This window comes from Etheostoma spectabile, unplaced genomic scaffold, assembly GCF_008692095.1.
Source record: "Etheostoma spectabile isolate EspeVRDwgs_2016 unplaced genomic scaffold, UIUC_Espe_1.0 scaffold00009952, whole genome shotgun sequence".
NCBI classification, from domain to species: Eukaryota; Metazoa; Chordata; class Actinopteri; order Perciformes; family Percidae; genus Etheostoma; species Etheostoma spectabile.
This window is the reverse complement of record NW_022603764.1, coordinates 1-16,133: the sequence shown is the minus strand read 5'-3', so window position 1 is coordinate 16,133 and position 16,133 is coordinate 1. Positions and strand designations below refer to the sequence as shown.

General features: G+C 43.2%; 1 protein-coding gene across 1 annotated transcript; it reads left to right on the top strand.

Annotated features, from left to right (window-relative positions):
- Positions 1-1,490: 1,490 nt before the first annotated feature.
- Positions 1,491-11,610, top strand: LOC116679231 (zinc finger protein 239; the record flags this gene model as incomplete). Its single annotated transcript, XM_032508915.1, has 2 exons — positions 1,491-1,575; positions 9,960-11,610. Coding segments are annotated over 2 exons (1,129 nt in total), but the record flags the coding sequence as incomplete, so codon positions are not given.
- Positions 11,611-16,133: the final 4,523 nt, after the last annotated feature.

Here is a 16,133-nt window from a genome sequence, read left to right as displayed (position 1 = left end):
GTTGTGTGTGTGATTCTGGGTGCTGGTGCTTCCATTCCCTGGTAATGAGTTATTTTGTGGTTTTTAACGTATCCTGACAGGATTGTTAATGTTAAATGTTGTTTAACTCTTAAAGGGGAGTTCCTCCTAAAGTTGTACAGAGTATTAGTAAAGGAATGTATTATAAGATGAACTATTATCCCCAGGTGTATGATGGCTCATGTTTGACTCTGAAGTTGTTTGAATATTTATTTCCAGCCAAAGAGGGTTTATGATTTCCATGATGACATTAGTATAATGGAGGAGTTTTGGAGGTAGAAAGAAAAGAATATATATATATATTATTGAAACGGTACAGTAAGGGTGATATTTATTTGGGAAGGGAGACTACTTCTGGGAATTTGAGTGTGGAAGATTTTGCCCACTGAAAAATGGGGGAGTAAAGAAAATGGTGTTCCGGTTCTTAAATGAAGTGAAACATGTTTCCACGAGGGGAATGTTGTTGTTGAGGACTGTTTTATGCTTTTGTGTTTGGGAGAATTTGTAATAAACAGAGATTTGGAGACGAGGACGGCGGTTCGTTCTCTCACTCACTGACTCCGTGATTCTGCTTTCCAGGGTTTCTCCTCTGAGAGTTAAGTAGTGAACCCCAATCAAGAAAAATCATTGGTTACCCCGGTTACTCAATTGAACCTCCCACCCTCTTGGGGCAGACGTCAAGCTGGCGACCAGAGCAGGAAAGAAGGAGGAAGAGGAGGAGCTTGTAGCAGTGAAGGAGGAAGGAGGAGGAGCCTGTAGCAGTGAAGGAGGAAAAGGAGGAGGAGGAGCCTGCAGCAGGAGTGAAGGAGGAAGAGGAGGAGGAGCCTGCAGCAGCAAAGGAGGAACAGGAGAAGGAGCTTGCAGCAGTGAAGGAGGAGGAGGTGGAGCCTGTGGCCGCAGTGAAGGAGGAGGAGGAGGAGGAGGAGGAGGAGCCTGCAGCAGTGAAGGAGGAAGAGGAGGAGGAGGAGGAGGAGCAGCCTGCAGCAGTGAAGGAGGAAGAGGAGGAGGAGGAGCCTGCAGCAGTGAAGGAGAAGAGGAGGAGGAGCATGTAGCAGTGAAGGAGGAAGAGGAGGAGTATGTGGTGGAGAAGGTTTTGGACCGCAGAGTGGTGAAGGGAAGAGTAGAGTTTCTGCTGAAATGGAAGGGGTTCTCAGAGTAAGTATGAGTCTAGAATATTAATAATTGGTGATTTTGGTCCATTATATACACATACACACACACACACACACACACACACACACACACACACACACACACACACACACACCACACACACACACAGACCGCAAATAACCTATCACCATGGCAACAGATAAAAGGAATAATCCAAATTAGCAGCTAGAATGAGAATGTATTTCCTAAAAACAAAGTGTGAGGAGATGATCTTCTGTCTGCACTCACCTTTCCAGTGAGGAGAACACATGGGAGCCGCAAGACCACCTGGAACCTGGACTTATCACGAGTACCTGCAGAGACACAAGGAGGAGGGCAAGAGGAAAGGGGTCAGGGAGGCTCGGGAGACTCAGAGGAGCGAGGGAGCAAGAGGATGAAGGAGAGGTGAGTGAAGGAAAGAGGTTACTCCAGACTGAAGAGACCAGGAATCTAATCTCAATAAATGAATGCACACAGACGCTTTCACAAAGACAGAGCGAGAGACACACACACACACACACACACACACACACACACAGAGACACACACATAGAGAGGAGGAGAGAGACACACACACCACCACACACACAACACACACACACACACACACACAGAGGAATTCCCCTTTAAGGAGCAACATTTCCCGTAAAAAAAAAAAGTCCTGGAATTTGCAGAATTACCAGTGCATTTAAAAATTATTTCCTGTTAAATAGAGGACACGGGTATATGATTTAATTTTTCTGGCCTTTATTTTGCAGATTTCGGTTTTATGCTTATTGACAACCGTCTATCCACACACATAGTCTGGCCTCTGATGTCTGAATGAACTAAAGACCTGAGATGCCTCCCAGGCCTTGAAGGCCCGTAGGCGGTCCACCCGTCCATATTCACATCAGCGCTATCCGGCATGGTGTTTGGTGTCACCGGTAGTCTCCATCTTTTCTTCTCTCCTCCGAACCCCCCTTCTTCTTGTTCACGTCATAGAGGGACTCGCCTTTCAGGACCCACGTAGACCCCTGAACTCACCACCCCCCCCACCACTCCCAGTCGAGAGGGTCGTCCCAACAGTGCAATGACTGACTGTTTAACGCGTCATCTCACTCCCCCCAACTCCAGTCCACGTCTTCACTGTCGGATTCGCCTTTGCTCTCAGAGTCTTCATCAGACCCCCCCTGCTTCCAGTCAGGTCTTTTCTGATGTAGTCTCCTTTGTTTCAGAGTTCCTGTTCTGATCCGTTGGTGAAGACTTGACTGTTTGAGGCCTCATCAGACTTCTAGTCGAGGTCTTTGGACCCGTCTTCGCTCTCTGAGTCATTGAATATGTCTTTGAACTCTCATTCATATCAGAGCGGTCCGGTTTGGTTCCTTGTCTCTTGTGGACTCATCAGACTCTTCTTTCCTCGGAGACTCACCTTGGCTTTGGTGCGTTTGAATTTCTTTCTGAAGAAACTCTTAATTCTCTTCCAAAGCGAGCGCTGTTTGGCCGGGCATCTCCAGAGCAGACCTGGGCCTGTGTGGGGGGGGCTTCCCCAGAGCAGACCTGGGCCTGCAATGGGGGGGGGGCTTTCTGGATCTCCGTTATCTTCTTGGATCTCTATGTTCTTCAGCTCGGTCGGTAAATAACTCCTGTTACAGACGTCTCTAGAGCGTTCCACCAACAGTTCAACGTTGTGAAATGACAGATATGTCCTTTCCACTGAGGCGGTTTCTGGTGCTGGTTCGGAGTAAGTGCCAGATATTGAACCGGTTTTTGCTTTTCCACACAAATAAACCTGGCTCTGGCCAAGAAAACCGTACCAACTTAGTTCTGGTCTAGAGATAAGAACCGTTACGCCAGGTGCTGGGGGGGGTGGGAGGGTATCAGGACGTTTGAAAGAAAATTTGGGCCGCCATTTTTAAAACACAGATCAGCTGTTAACTATAGACAGCTGTTAATGTTAGCTTTGGACAGGATGGGAAACAAAAACAACCGTGGTCTGTGGAGGAACAACTGTCGGCTGCTCTGTGGGTCCTCCACAGAAATTCAAAATAAACTGGATGGAGCTGTACGGACGAAACCCGTCTTTGAAAGGCTTCAACATGAGATGTCTGTAGCGGGTTACCAGAGAAGTGTAGATCAGCTGATAAACAAAATTAAATATTAGTTGCTCCCATAAATGTGACTGCCTTTGCACTCTTGCGTCACGCACACTCCCTGCATAGCCCACACACACATCCCAAAACAGGCCTCTGCCGTCCACAACTCCTTGCAATATAATCAAGTGCCACCCTTTCCTGTTAAAGTATCTAAGCATCTATTGCACCAACACACTGGTATTCTCCAGCGGTTATGGAAGAAGGATGCTTAGCAGCATCTGGAGTGGTGATGTGTTGAGGGAGCAAGACCTTTTATAACGGAGTCACAGAAATCCTGAACACAGTTAAACACTGTGCTTAGACCGACCCCAGAAAGGTGGCTAATAGTCCTATACTCAATGCCAGTAGCCAGCTTCCACAGAAAAATTACAACACGTTTTCTCACTGGAACAGACGGTAGTTCACACGGTAGGTGTTCATTCGGCCAATGAGATGCCCGACCTGACCACATGTGTATTCCAACGACTCCCGGGACATTTGAAAGTTTCGAACAAACTGTGTAGGGGTAAAATCCGGCACAACTATATCCCACCAATCGTGTGATCGGTGGTATGCCCAGACCACATGTGTCCTCCTCTGTCTTGCCCTCAGCCATAATACAACCTGCAAAAATAAAAATTACTACATCAGTTGTTTTGTTAACATGTATGCTTTGGTTTTGTACAGTATTACATTCAACAATAATAACAGTGGTTTTCCAGAATAATTAACAAAATGTTTTTCAGATTAGTGTGAAGATTTATGTTGAGATTTCTTTATTAAAAAAGATTGCAAAAATATCATATTCTTTTTGTTTACATTTCCTATATTAATTATGAGGCTTTTTTCCCTTGGACCCTGCTGCCCAAGATGTACATGCATGTCCCTGGCTAGCGATATCACCGTTAACGTGACAGAGAAGATGAGACATAGCCACAGTGGTTACAAATATACATTGTAACGCTGCACAGATTATGCAGACGATCCGCTACGATTGACACACACACACACACACACACACACACACACACACACACAGTTATAATCATATGCTGGATGTAGGCTATGGTGTATATGTTCTACATGGGTTAAATGATCGGGCTATAATAAGACCATGTCCGCTATGTTATCGCCGAAAAACAGGACAATTCCATAGTAGTTGGTAAACCGGAACATTTTAGCGTCCCGATAGGCTTTTTGTCGGGAAAAGTGGGACTGCCCCGTTCAAACTGGGACGTCTGTTTACCCTAACAGTGTTTTGCTTGACGCTGCTGATGTTGCCATCGGCAAGCAAAAGATTATAATAATAAACGTTAAATCATGCGAGATAATTCCCTTTCTTCTTGAACGCGTCCTCGGTCCATAGCGGTCACGAAGAGCTGTCATGGCCCGTCTTTGTGAAATCCAGGGTGAATTTGTAAAGCCAGGAGCAAAAGTATCGGCATGTAGTCCTCCATTATTGTTGACTGTCATGACGCGCTGCTATGACAACGGAGGTACTTGCAGTGACATTGTGACGTAGCCCTGCTCTGGCTCTCAGGCTGTGGAAAATCAAGCTGGTTCTTAGATAACTGGCGAGTAGAACCAGCACCGAACTGGCAATAGCACCAGCCCAGAACCAGCCCAGAACCATCTCCAGAACCGCCTCGGTAGAAAAGACATATGAATGTGCACGGACATCCTGTATTAAAGACTGCTCAGAAGCACCGATGATGTCACAATGATGATGTCACAGTGATGATGTCACAATGATGGTTCTGGTTCTGATTCTCACATCAACGTTCTTTCATCAGGAAATGATGTCACACGGATTCTTGGATCGAGGGAACATTTTCAGGTTTTTACCCAGCAGCCACTCAGCATCTCCACCAGCTGCTGTTTGGGGGGAAATTACATTTTATTCGGTTTTATTTTACCTCAGTTGAAAGTAATCTGGAGCGCTCGCGTGTCACTTAGCAACCGGCACTCGGAGCGCACGGACCAAATGTCCTCAAAGTCAAAATGTCTATTAGTCTCCCTGAGGAGACATTAGTTCGGGACACTGAGTAACTTTGCTGCAAGAGTTACAACAGACACACAACAACAAGCACAGGGTTAAACAATTAAAAGACAAATGGACTGAAACATGTGGGTTATATGAATTATATATTTATAATATATGGATTATGTATTTATAATATATGGATTATATGTATAATAGATGTATAATATTTGGGTTATGTGTATAATATATGGGCTATATGTATAATTTATATATAATAGCTGGGCTAAATGTTTAATTTATGGGCTATATGTATAATATATATATAATAGATGGGCTAAATGTATGTACCTGCAACTATCTATAAAAATCCCCCTCTCACCCCTTGTGGGGGGGGGTACTATTGCTCTTACTTTCCACAAGTTCTCCAGCTCCTCTTTCAGCCCTTGGTATTTCTCGAGCTTCTCGTGTTCCTTCTTCTTGATGTTGCTGTTGTTTGGGATCGCCATATCTATCACTACTGCCCCTCCCCCCCCCCCCCCCCCCCCTCCTACTGCCTTCTTCTGCTGTTTGTCCATCAACATGATGTCTGGTTGGTTAGCCATCACCAGTTTGTCAGTCTGGATCTTGAAGTCCCACAGGATCTTAGCTCGGTCATTCTCGACTACCTTAGGAGGTGTCTTCCATGTTGACCTTGTGTCTTCCAGCCCATACTCGTGGCAGATGTTCCTGTAACTATGACAGCTACCTGGTTATGGCGTTCCATGTACCACTTCCTGCCTGCATCTTACACCCTGCTGTTATGTGCTGTACTGTCTCAGGGGCATCCTTGCACAGTCTGCACCTGGGGTCCTGCCTGGTGTGGTAGACCCCGGCCTCTATTGATCTGTACTTAGTGACTGTATAAGATCAATATAATATAATATATATATATATATATATATATATATATCTATATATATATATAAAGTGAACCTGAACCAGCCTCTGGGTGGTCTTCACAGTGGAAGTATCAGAGTTAATAGAACCATCCGTGTATTATAATTTGTCAGATGTGCATCCAGATGGTGTGTGTGTGTGTGTGTGTGTGTGTGTTTGGCATCTACCATCCCAAAAAGCCAGAACAGATTCGCGTTGTGTTCGATTCAAGCGCCCAGCATGAAGGAGTATCACTCAACAATGTCCTGCTGAAAGGGCCTGATCTAAACAACAACCTGCTGGGTGTCCTCATCAGGTTTAGAAAAGAAAAAATTGCAGTGACCGCAGACATTCAGCACATGTACTACTGCTTTGTCGTCAATGAAGAGCACAGAGACTATTTAAGGTTTCTGTGGTTCCGTGACAATCAGTGGGACAATGACATTGTGGATTATCGAATGCGTGTCCACGTCTTTGGAAACACACCATCCCCTGCTGTAGCAATCTACTGCCTCAGAAAAGCAGCAACAGAAGGAGAAGCCGAATTTGGCTCAGACGTACGGGCATTCATCGAAAGAGACTTTTACGTCGATGATGCTTTGAAATCCTTCGCAACCGAGTCTGAGGCCATCAGCATCATCAAGCGAGCACAAGAGATGCTCTCCCGCTCTGGTCTCAGACTGCATAAGATCACAACAAACAGTGCAGCTGTCATGAGCAAATTCTCCCCGGAAGATCGTGCAAACAGCATCAAAGATCTGGATTTCTTGACGGACGAAGTGCCCATACAGCGCAGCTTAGGCATAAGCTGGAACATTCTCACAGACACATTCACCTTTCAGGTGCAAGAGGACGACAAGCCGTTTACACGCAAAGGCGTGCTGTCCACCATTAACAGCATCTTCGATCCTCTCGGCTATCTCTCACCCGTCACCATACAAGGAAGATCACTGCTTAGACAGCTGACCATAGAAAACGGAGAGTGGGATTCACCTTTACCGGAAAATCTGAAAGCAGAGTGGCTGAAGTGGAAAGGTTCCCTCCAGTGCCTTCATGACCTACAAATTCCTCGCTGCTATACATCCCTGTCTCCATCTGCAGCTAGCTCAAGAGAGTTGTGTGTGTTTGCAGACGCATCGACCAAAGCCATTGCTGCGGTAGCTTACCTGAAAGTGACCGGCACAGATGGCCACTCTGAAGTCGGATTTGTCCTCGGCAAATCAAAGCTAGCACCTGTCAAAGAAACAACCATACCCAGGCTTGAACTCTGCGCGGCAGTCCTGGCCGTGGAAATAGCTGAGTTTGCCGTAAGTAACATGGACTTGCACATGAACTCTGTGTCTTTCTTCTCAGACAGTAAAGTTGTGCTAGGCTATGTCAACAATGAGCAGAGAAGATTCTACGTGTATGTGAGCAACAGAGTGCAACGCATCAGACAAGCTACATCACCACAACAATGGAAATATGTCCCATCAGAGCTCAACCCAGCTGATCACGGCTCCAGATCTGTACCCGCAGCCTCGTTAAAAGACACAAACTGGCTGACTGGTCCAGTTTTTCTGCCCAGTAAGCCACCATACAATGTTCAGCAACATTTTGACCTCATCGACCCTGGGTCTGACCCTGAAATCAGGCCGAAAGTGTCAGTGCTAGTCACCCAAACCTCCACATGTCATCTGGGGATGAAGCGCTTCGACCGTTTTTCAAAGTGGACCACTATCCTGAGAACACTTGCCATGTTGATTCACATTGCTCAGTGTTTTATGCAGACCATCTGTGACAGCACATGCAGAGGGTGGCATATCTGCAAAAAGGCAGCCACGCCAGACAACCTGGAAAAAGCAAGGAAAATCCTGATTATGAGCATGCAACAGGACACATATGCTAATGAACTTGACAACATACGAAAACAGACAGACGTACCAAAGCAAAGCAGCATCAAAAAGCTTTGTCCAGTGACTGACAGTGATGGACTTCTCCGTGTTGGAGGACGTATCTCTCGGTCTGGCTTAGAGATGAACAGGACCAATCCTCTCATCATCCCAGGTCAGCATCACCTAACAACCCTCCTCGTGCGACACCACCACGAGCAGGTGAAACATCAAGGCAGACACTTCACTGAAGGAGCTGTCAGAGATGCTGGACTATGGCTGGTAGGAGGAAAGAAGTGCATAAGGAGCACACTATTCAGGTGTGTCACATGTAGAAGACTGCGCGGCAAAATGGAGCATCAGCTTATGGCAGATCTGCCTGCAGACAGGCTTCAAGTTGCCCCACCTTTCACCTACATCGGCCTGGACGTGTTTGGCCCATGGGAGGTGATCTGCTGTCGTACCAGAGGTGGACAGGCCAACAACAAAAGGTGGGCTGTATTGTTCACATGCCTCACTGTTCGTGCAGTGCACATAGAGGTAATAGAGACTTTAAGTGCATCCAGTTTCATTAATGCTCTTAGGAGATTTTTCTCCATCAGAGGGCCTGCAAAGTTAATCAGGTCTGACCAAGGCACAAATTTCACTGGAGCATCAAAAGAATTGAACTTGGAAGAAGATGCAGAGATGCAGCGATACCTGCAAGACCAACAGTGCACATGGATCTTCAATCCCCCACATTCCTCCCACATGGGAGGCGCCTGGGAGCGGCTTATTGGTGTGGCACGCCGCATCCTAGACTCCATGTTTCTGCAGCAGCGTTTTTCCTCTCTGACGCACGAAGTGCTTGTCACACTCAAGATTTCATTTCTGTTTCTTTAGTTTGCAAATAATTTGTTATGCTAGAGCGCCATCTACTGACGGTAGTAGGTATTGAGAATGGACTGCTGGGTAATTTGAACGGTATATTTCCTGTTTACCGTGCTGACACACAAGAGTAGTCACCGACAATATTGTTTTTTCTGCTGTCTCCGGACAAGTTATTATTTGCAGTTGTTTAATGTTTTTTACACCCACACGAAGGCAATGCCCGTAAGTACAACAGTCATATTCAAAGGTTTATGAAATGTATAAGCAGTTTGTTCTTGGCAGTAACTGTGTTTGTTGCATGTGCGCTGCTAGCAAGTGTGTTTGTAGCATTTACAACGAGACAAAATGGACTAAAAGTAGTTTTGTTTGTTCAGTTTTACAGCATAAATAAAGGAAAGGAGAAAAGGAATGAAGATCTCTTGCATCCACGTTCTTTGTTCGTCCTAGCCTGATGGTTGTAAGCTTGCTGGATAGCTGAGTAGCGCTACACTTAGTGAGGCCAGTATAGTGTCACAATATTTTCATCTGTATTTATGTCATCTTTTAGTCTAACTTGTTTAATAAGTAAATAGTTTTTCTTTCTAAATGATCTGATAATGTTGTGGATTCTTTGTTATCACCTTGGTTCAACTAGTTTATAACTGGACCTATAATTACTAAATTATAGGTCCAGTTATAAACTAGACCTAAACTAGAACTAGACCCCACACACCCCTACCACTAACATTTCTAACTGAAGGTTAAACTGAAGAGAGTGTACAAAGGATTTAGTCTTTAAATTACCACTCATTTAAATTGGGAAACTTCCCTGAAAAAATAAGTTATTAGCACTACATTTGCTTCCATAATAAAATGTCTGCAACCGGCACATATCTTCCTTCATTTTGTCATAAATTATTATATGAAGAGTGAGAGCAAGTTCAGGGTTTAAGAAGGTTATTCACTAACACTTTCTCTCTCTCTCTCTCTCTCTCTCTCTCTCTCTCTCTCTCTCTCTCTCTCTCTCTCTCTCTCTCGCTTTGTCTGTTGCTATAGAAACAGAGAAGAGGAGAGAGACCAAAATGTCACCACTGTCAACACTGTGACAAATCCTTCACAAGATCTGGAACTTTAAAGATTCATCAGAGAGTTCACACTGGAGAGAAGCCGTACAGTTGTGATCTATGTGGGGCAGCTTTCACAATGAAGAGATCCCTAATAATACATCAACGCACTCATACTGGAGAGAAGCCGTACAGCTGTGATCAATGTGGTAAAACCTTTTCTTCGACTGATAACCTAGTAGTCCACCGACGTGTTCACACCGGAGAGAAACGGTACCGGTGTGATCAATGTGGAAAAACCTTTACTAATAGTAGTGGCTTTAAATGTCACCAACGTGTTCACACTGGAGAGAAGCCGTACAGCTGTGATCAATGTGGTGAAGCCTTTACTCATATTTATGACTTTAAAAAACACCAGCTCGTTCACACTGGAGAGAAGCCGTACAGGTGTGATCTATGTGGTAAAACATTTATTGTGAGCAGTAGTCTTAAATCTCACCACCGTGTTCACACTGGAGAGAAGCCGTTCTCGTGTGAACAATGTGGGAAAATGTTTTCTGGGAGAAGTAGCCTTAAATGTCACCAACGTGTTCACACTGGAGAGAAGCCGTACAGCTGTGATCAATGTGGTGAAGCCTTTACTCATAGTTATGACTTTAAAAAACACCAGCTCGTTCACACTGGAGAGAAGCCGTACAGGTGTGATCTATGTGGTAAAACATTTATTTTGAGCAGTAGTCTTAAATCTCACCAGCGTGTTCACACTGGAGAGAAGCCGTTCTCGTGTGAACAATGTGGGAAAATGTTTTCTCAGAGAAGTAGCCTTAAATCTCACCAGCGTGTTCACACTGGAGAGAAGCCGTTCTCGTGTGAACAATGTGGGAAAACGTTTTCTGTGAGTGGTCACCTTACATATCACCGACGTGTTCACACTGGAGAGAAGCCGTTCTCGTGTGAACACTGTGGGAAAATGTTTTCTCTGCGTGGTAACCTTAACTATCACCTGCGCATTCACACTGGAGAGAAGCCAAAATAGTCTTAACGAGTACGTTATCCTTTAACAGAGATGGCTAAAGTACTCAGTTCTTGTACTCAAGTAGATGTACAGATAATTGTGTTAAAAAATACTCTGGTAAAAGTAGAAGTACTGATATAACTTCTTTACTCAAGTAAAAGTAACAAAGTAGAGGCTTCTAAAATTTACCTAAAGTATAAAAGTAAAAGTAGCCTTAGAATGACAAAGCTACCTGGACCAGACACGCTGAGAAACTACAGTGGACATGGAAAAAAGGCTCTTTATTCTTTATATGTCATTACCTACATTTTAAATGGCTGCCAATAGGTCTAAAACATATATAAAACATATAGCTTATTGGGACTCCAGGTTAATAAGATTCTGACCGAGTAGCAAGATATGAATTCAAGTGTTGTGAGAAGTTTGTGTGTATTCCCATCCAGTTAGGTTCAATTTGGTATTGATGACGCAAAAATAATAACTAACTCCAGTGAAATTACTTTAAACTTAGTGTGGACTAGATTAGGACTGGATTTATGGCTGATTCTGGTTTCCAACTTCGGCCCAGGTGTGTCTGTTAAAATACAGATGGAGACAACTTCTCTCTGTTGATTTATTACAATCAATCATCAGGATAAACATGGGGGGGGGGGGCGGGGGTAGCTCTGCTACGGCTGTGTGTGTGGTAATAAAAGTAATAACATTTTAAAGGCTACCATACACAATGCATAGGAATCATAAATGCTATTAAATAACAATAAACCCACTATTAATTACATTATCTTAATGAGCAAGGACGTTTAACAATCACCATTATATCGAATCAACAGCCAGGTGTAACCTAGCTAACGGGTGCAACCTAGCTAATGGGTGCAACCTAGCTAACGGGTGCAACCTAGCCAACGGTGAAGAACACAAACAAGCTAACTTTGAAATGTACCAGAACTATAGACCAACACAACAACAGGCTTAAATGAACTGACAACATCAGTTATATGACTTATAGTTCTCAAAGACGCCAAAGACTCCAGACAGCTAGTTTCTTTTTCTTTTTTCTCTCACTTTTGTCTCTGTGTGCCGTGCGCGCCCGCTGACGGTGTGAGACGCGTGTCCACGCTAATCTCTGACATGCACTCACAATCACACCTGATAGACAATATTTAGTACAAAACTAAAGTAACGAGCCAATTTAGTAAAATGTAAGAAGTATAAAGTACCGATATTTGTGTTAAAATTTAAGGAGCAACAGTAAAAAGTAACTAAAAAAATAAATGGTAAAGTAAAAATATCTGAAAAATCTACTTGAGTACAGTAACAAAGTATTTGTACATCGTTACTTCCCATCTCTGGCTTTAAATAAGCCAAACTACAAAGAGACATATGAAAGTGCAGCTTCAAGAAATATCAACAATATCTATCTAGATAGATAGATATAGATTGATATGTGTGTAAATGTTAATTTAATCAAGTATCCTGTCCGTTACTCCCCATCACAGAGAGACTCACTATGAATGGGTCCAGGAGGCTCAGTCTCACGCTGTTACTCTACCAACTGAAGCTAGTTGCATTCACTAACTTCTTCTGTGTATGTCGCCGTGGCGACCGCGATAGCAGGGTACCACGGAAAACACTGGTACAACTACAGGTTTGCCTCTCATCCTTAACAATATACAGCTGTGTTAATAACAATTAAAACTGTGGACTAATGTCAGAAGTGTGGAACCGCGCTGTTGCTGCTCTGTCGCTGCTCTGTCTCTGTTGCTGGGAGCCGTATGAATTGGGGGAGAGATCTAAACAGGCACGGCTTTATAGAAGAAATGGGTCATGTAACGCAAACATAAACCATATCGATTTGCTTAGTTTGTGGAGAGGCAGCGGATGCGAGGACATTAGGTGCACCGGTGCAACCTGGGAAAATGTTAGCCGCACCCTAGAGCAACGTAACAGACACCAACTAGCACCCTAGAGCCCTGTGAGCTAACAGACACCAACTAGCACCCTACAGCCCTTTGAGCTAGTACAATGGGGGTTCGAAAGTTTGGGCTTCCCAGGTAACAATTTCTTATTAATGTGCATAAAGAAGCCAAAAAAAGATGGAAAAATGTCCAAAAGGCATCAAATGACAGATTAGACATTTGTATAATATGTCACAAAAGGTTTAATTTCATAATTTACATTTGCATCAAAATAACAGAAAACAAAAAAATGTTGTGTGTGTGTGTATATATATATATTTTACATTATGATGAGATCAGGAGATTGTGAAGGCCATGGCAGAACCTTCAGTTTACGCCTCTTGATGTAATCCACCGTGGATTTTGAGGTGTATTTAGGATCATTATCCATTTGTAGAAGCCATCCTCTCTCAAGTTAGCGTCCAAAATTTGCTGAAAATTGTATTGAATCCATTTTTCCTTTTACTCGTGAATGTTCCCTGTGCCATGAGAACAGCTGATTGTATTCAGGGGTATGTTTGCGAGCTTTTGGCTAATTCTGGGATTTTTATCCCATGAATAATGATTTGTTTTATTAATTTGATCTGTCTTCTTCTTAAATAAACTGAACTGAGTTGAACTTTGACATTTAGTTCCTTCTTATTTTACAGATTTATTCTTTTTTATGACACTCTTATGACATCATACTTCAGTTTATCACAAACATTCAACATCAACACACATCTGGAGATACGTGGTTTTCATTGGACAAGAAGGGGGAAAAACCTGAAAGTAACTAGATTTGATCCGATGACGCCGTGACGTCTATAATCTGCATAATCTGCATTTATTTTACAGACGGACATATATTTTAAATATAAAAAAAAAAATCAAATATTTATTCATTAGCATGATAGCTGATGTGAGCTTTTACTTTGAAAAGTAAGACAGATGGCCAATTGTTTAAAGTATTTTATTCCAGATGCAAGCTTTTATTTTGAAAAGAAGAAACTCGGGGATGGCACCAGGAGGGATGGCATGACATGGGATGCTCCAGGCTGCAGCCATACACTCTTGGACCCAGTCAGGGTGAGAGAAGTCCCCATCAGATGATGGAGTTCTACTATCTGTCCACTAGATGAAGCTAACTGACCATCTAATGAGCTAAAGATCAGCAGCTTGTACAGCAGCAGGTATCTCTCCAAGTGGCCTCCGTGTCACATATTACTTGACGTATACGTTGTACATTTAGCTTTTAATATTACTACCTTGATAGTTAAGTTCTGGCTGTAATAGGCCTGTGTGGTTAACTCAGCTGCAAACCCCAATATTAGATCTCTTTGGTTGGTCTGGAGTCCGGTCAGGTCTACCCAGCAACACTGAAGCCTGGGATGGGATTGGAGCGCCAACCCTCTAATACGCACCACCACGTGCTCTCTGGCCGCTGTTGCCAGTTTGGTGATTCTGGGTGAACCGTAGTGTTGGACATCAGCTCCTCTTACGTTACACGTGCAATGGAGCCGGCCTGCAGAGTTAAAATACTTCTATTGGTGGATTATAATATATGGTCTACTGGTGAAGCATCATTGATCACTTTAAGGGGGGGGGGGGGACTTTTGTCCCACCGGGCCTAAAGTAATTCAGCAGAGTCAGGGACATGTAAACCAGAAGGGGGTAATCCCATAGACCGATAATATTAATAATATAATCAATATCTATAGGCTACAGTCTAAAGGTAAATGTCAAGCATTGAAAAAAAAAAAGTACTAAGGTAGTAAATATTAACAGCTAAATGTACTTTAAGTAACAAAAGTAATATGTCACACGGAGGCCACTTGGATACCTGCTGCTGTACAAGTTGCTGATCTTTAGCTCATTAGATGGTCAGTTAGCTCCATCTAGTGGACAGATAGTAGAGGTCCATCATTGATGAAACTCAGTACACAGAGACCTCAAACTGTCTGACAACAACAGGAGGTGACAAATGTGAAGGAGGATCAGTCATATCCTGATCATCCAGACAGATTTAAAGGGGTGATAGAATGGTTGTATAGAGTATATCACGCTGTTCTTGAGGTCTCCTGATAGGGTATGTAACATTGTTGGGCTAAAAATGTTGTTTTAGCTGTTCTTTTGGCCCTCACACACCCTGCTAAATTGAACCTGGCTTGAACGGAGCTTTTCTGCTTATATGGTCCTGCTCATGAATATTTAAATAAGCTGCGCGCTGATTGGTTGGTGTGAAACGAGCTTTGCTGCTGCCACACAAACATGACTAAAACATCCAATGTGGCGATAGCATGGTTACCGTATCTGTTTGAGCTGAATCAGAGGAAGGATCTGACATCGAGGAGCAACCTGCCAGTAAAAAGGAAATGACTTCTTCAGACTGGTAAGTTTTGTCATTTAGCATTTACTTGCTTTTTCAACATTAGAGGTTTGTTGTCACACTAGTGTAATACTCCCACTTCAGTGTTGTAGCCTAAGAATAACTTTGTATTAGCCTTGTTTTTAGTATTGTAAGCAACATAACTTATTAATTTGCACATGGACAAATATTTTACAACTTGTACCCTCGCAATTTCAGTCAAGATGTCAAGTTGGCAGAAAACGTTAGTGCCAGTTCATAGAGCTGCTCTCAACGAAAGTCTCTTAGTCACCTTTGTAACATTTGTTACCGTATACTCTCCTGCTGAATAGTGATTGATTGTGATTATGAGTTACGTACATTCTTTACCCCCAAAGTAATGTTATCTTACAACGGACGTCCAATTAAGCTGGACAGGAGCCTTTTTCTGTTCAGTTTTATGCTACGTCTAATGTTATCTTGGAACTACTATCATGCAGATTAGATCATCTGACTATGAGATATTACCTTCTTAACATGTAGTAATCTAATGTAGTATCTTACCTTGGCAGGTGTTCTTGTGGAAACTGTGCACACATGCCCCAGGAGAGAGAAAATATTTGCCAATAATACCTCAGTTAATAAAAACTAGAGATACATTAACCAAGCTACTTTATGCTTTCTGCTCATTCAACATATGAATAACAACAGGCATTATGTTTGTTTTTACAGTCAGAAAATAAGAATGACCTAGATTCCTGAGGAGATAACCTGTATGGCTCACCATCCTGGCCTTCATCCGTGCCTCAATATATATTCTTGCAAAATGCAATGAATATTTACAGAGTTGACCATGGCCAGTGAGAATCA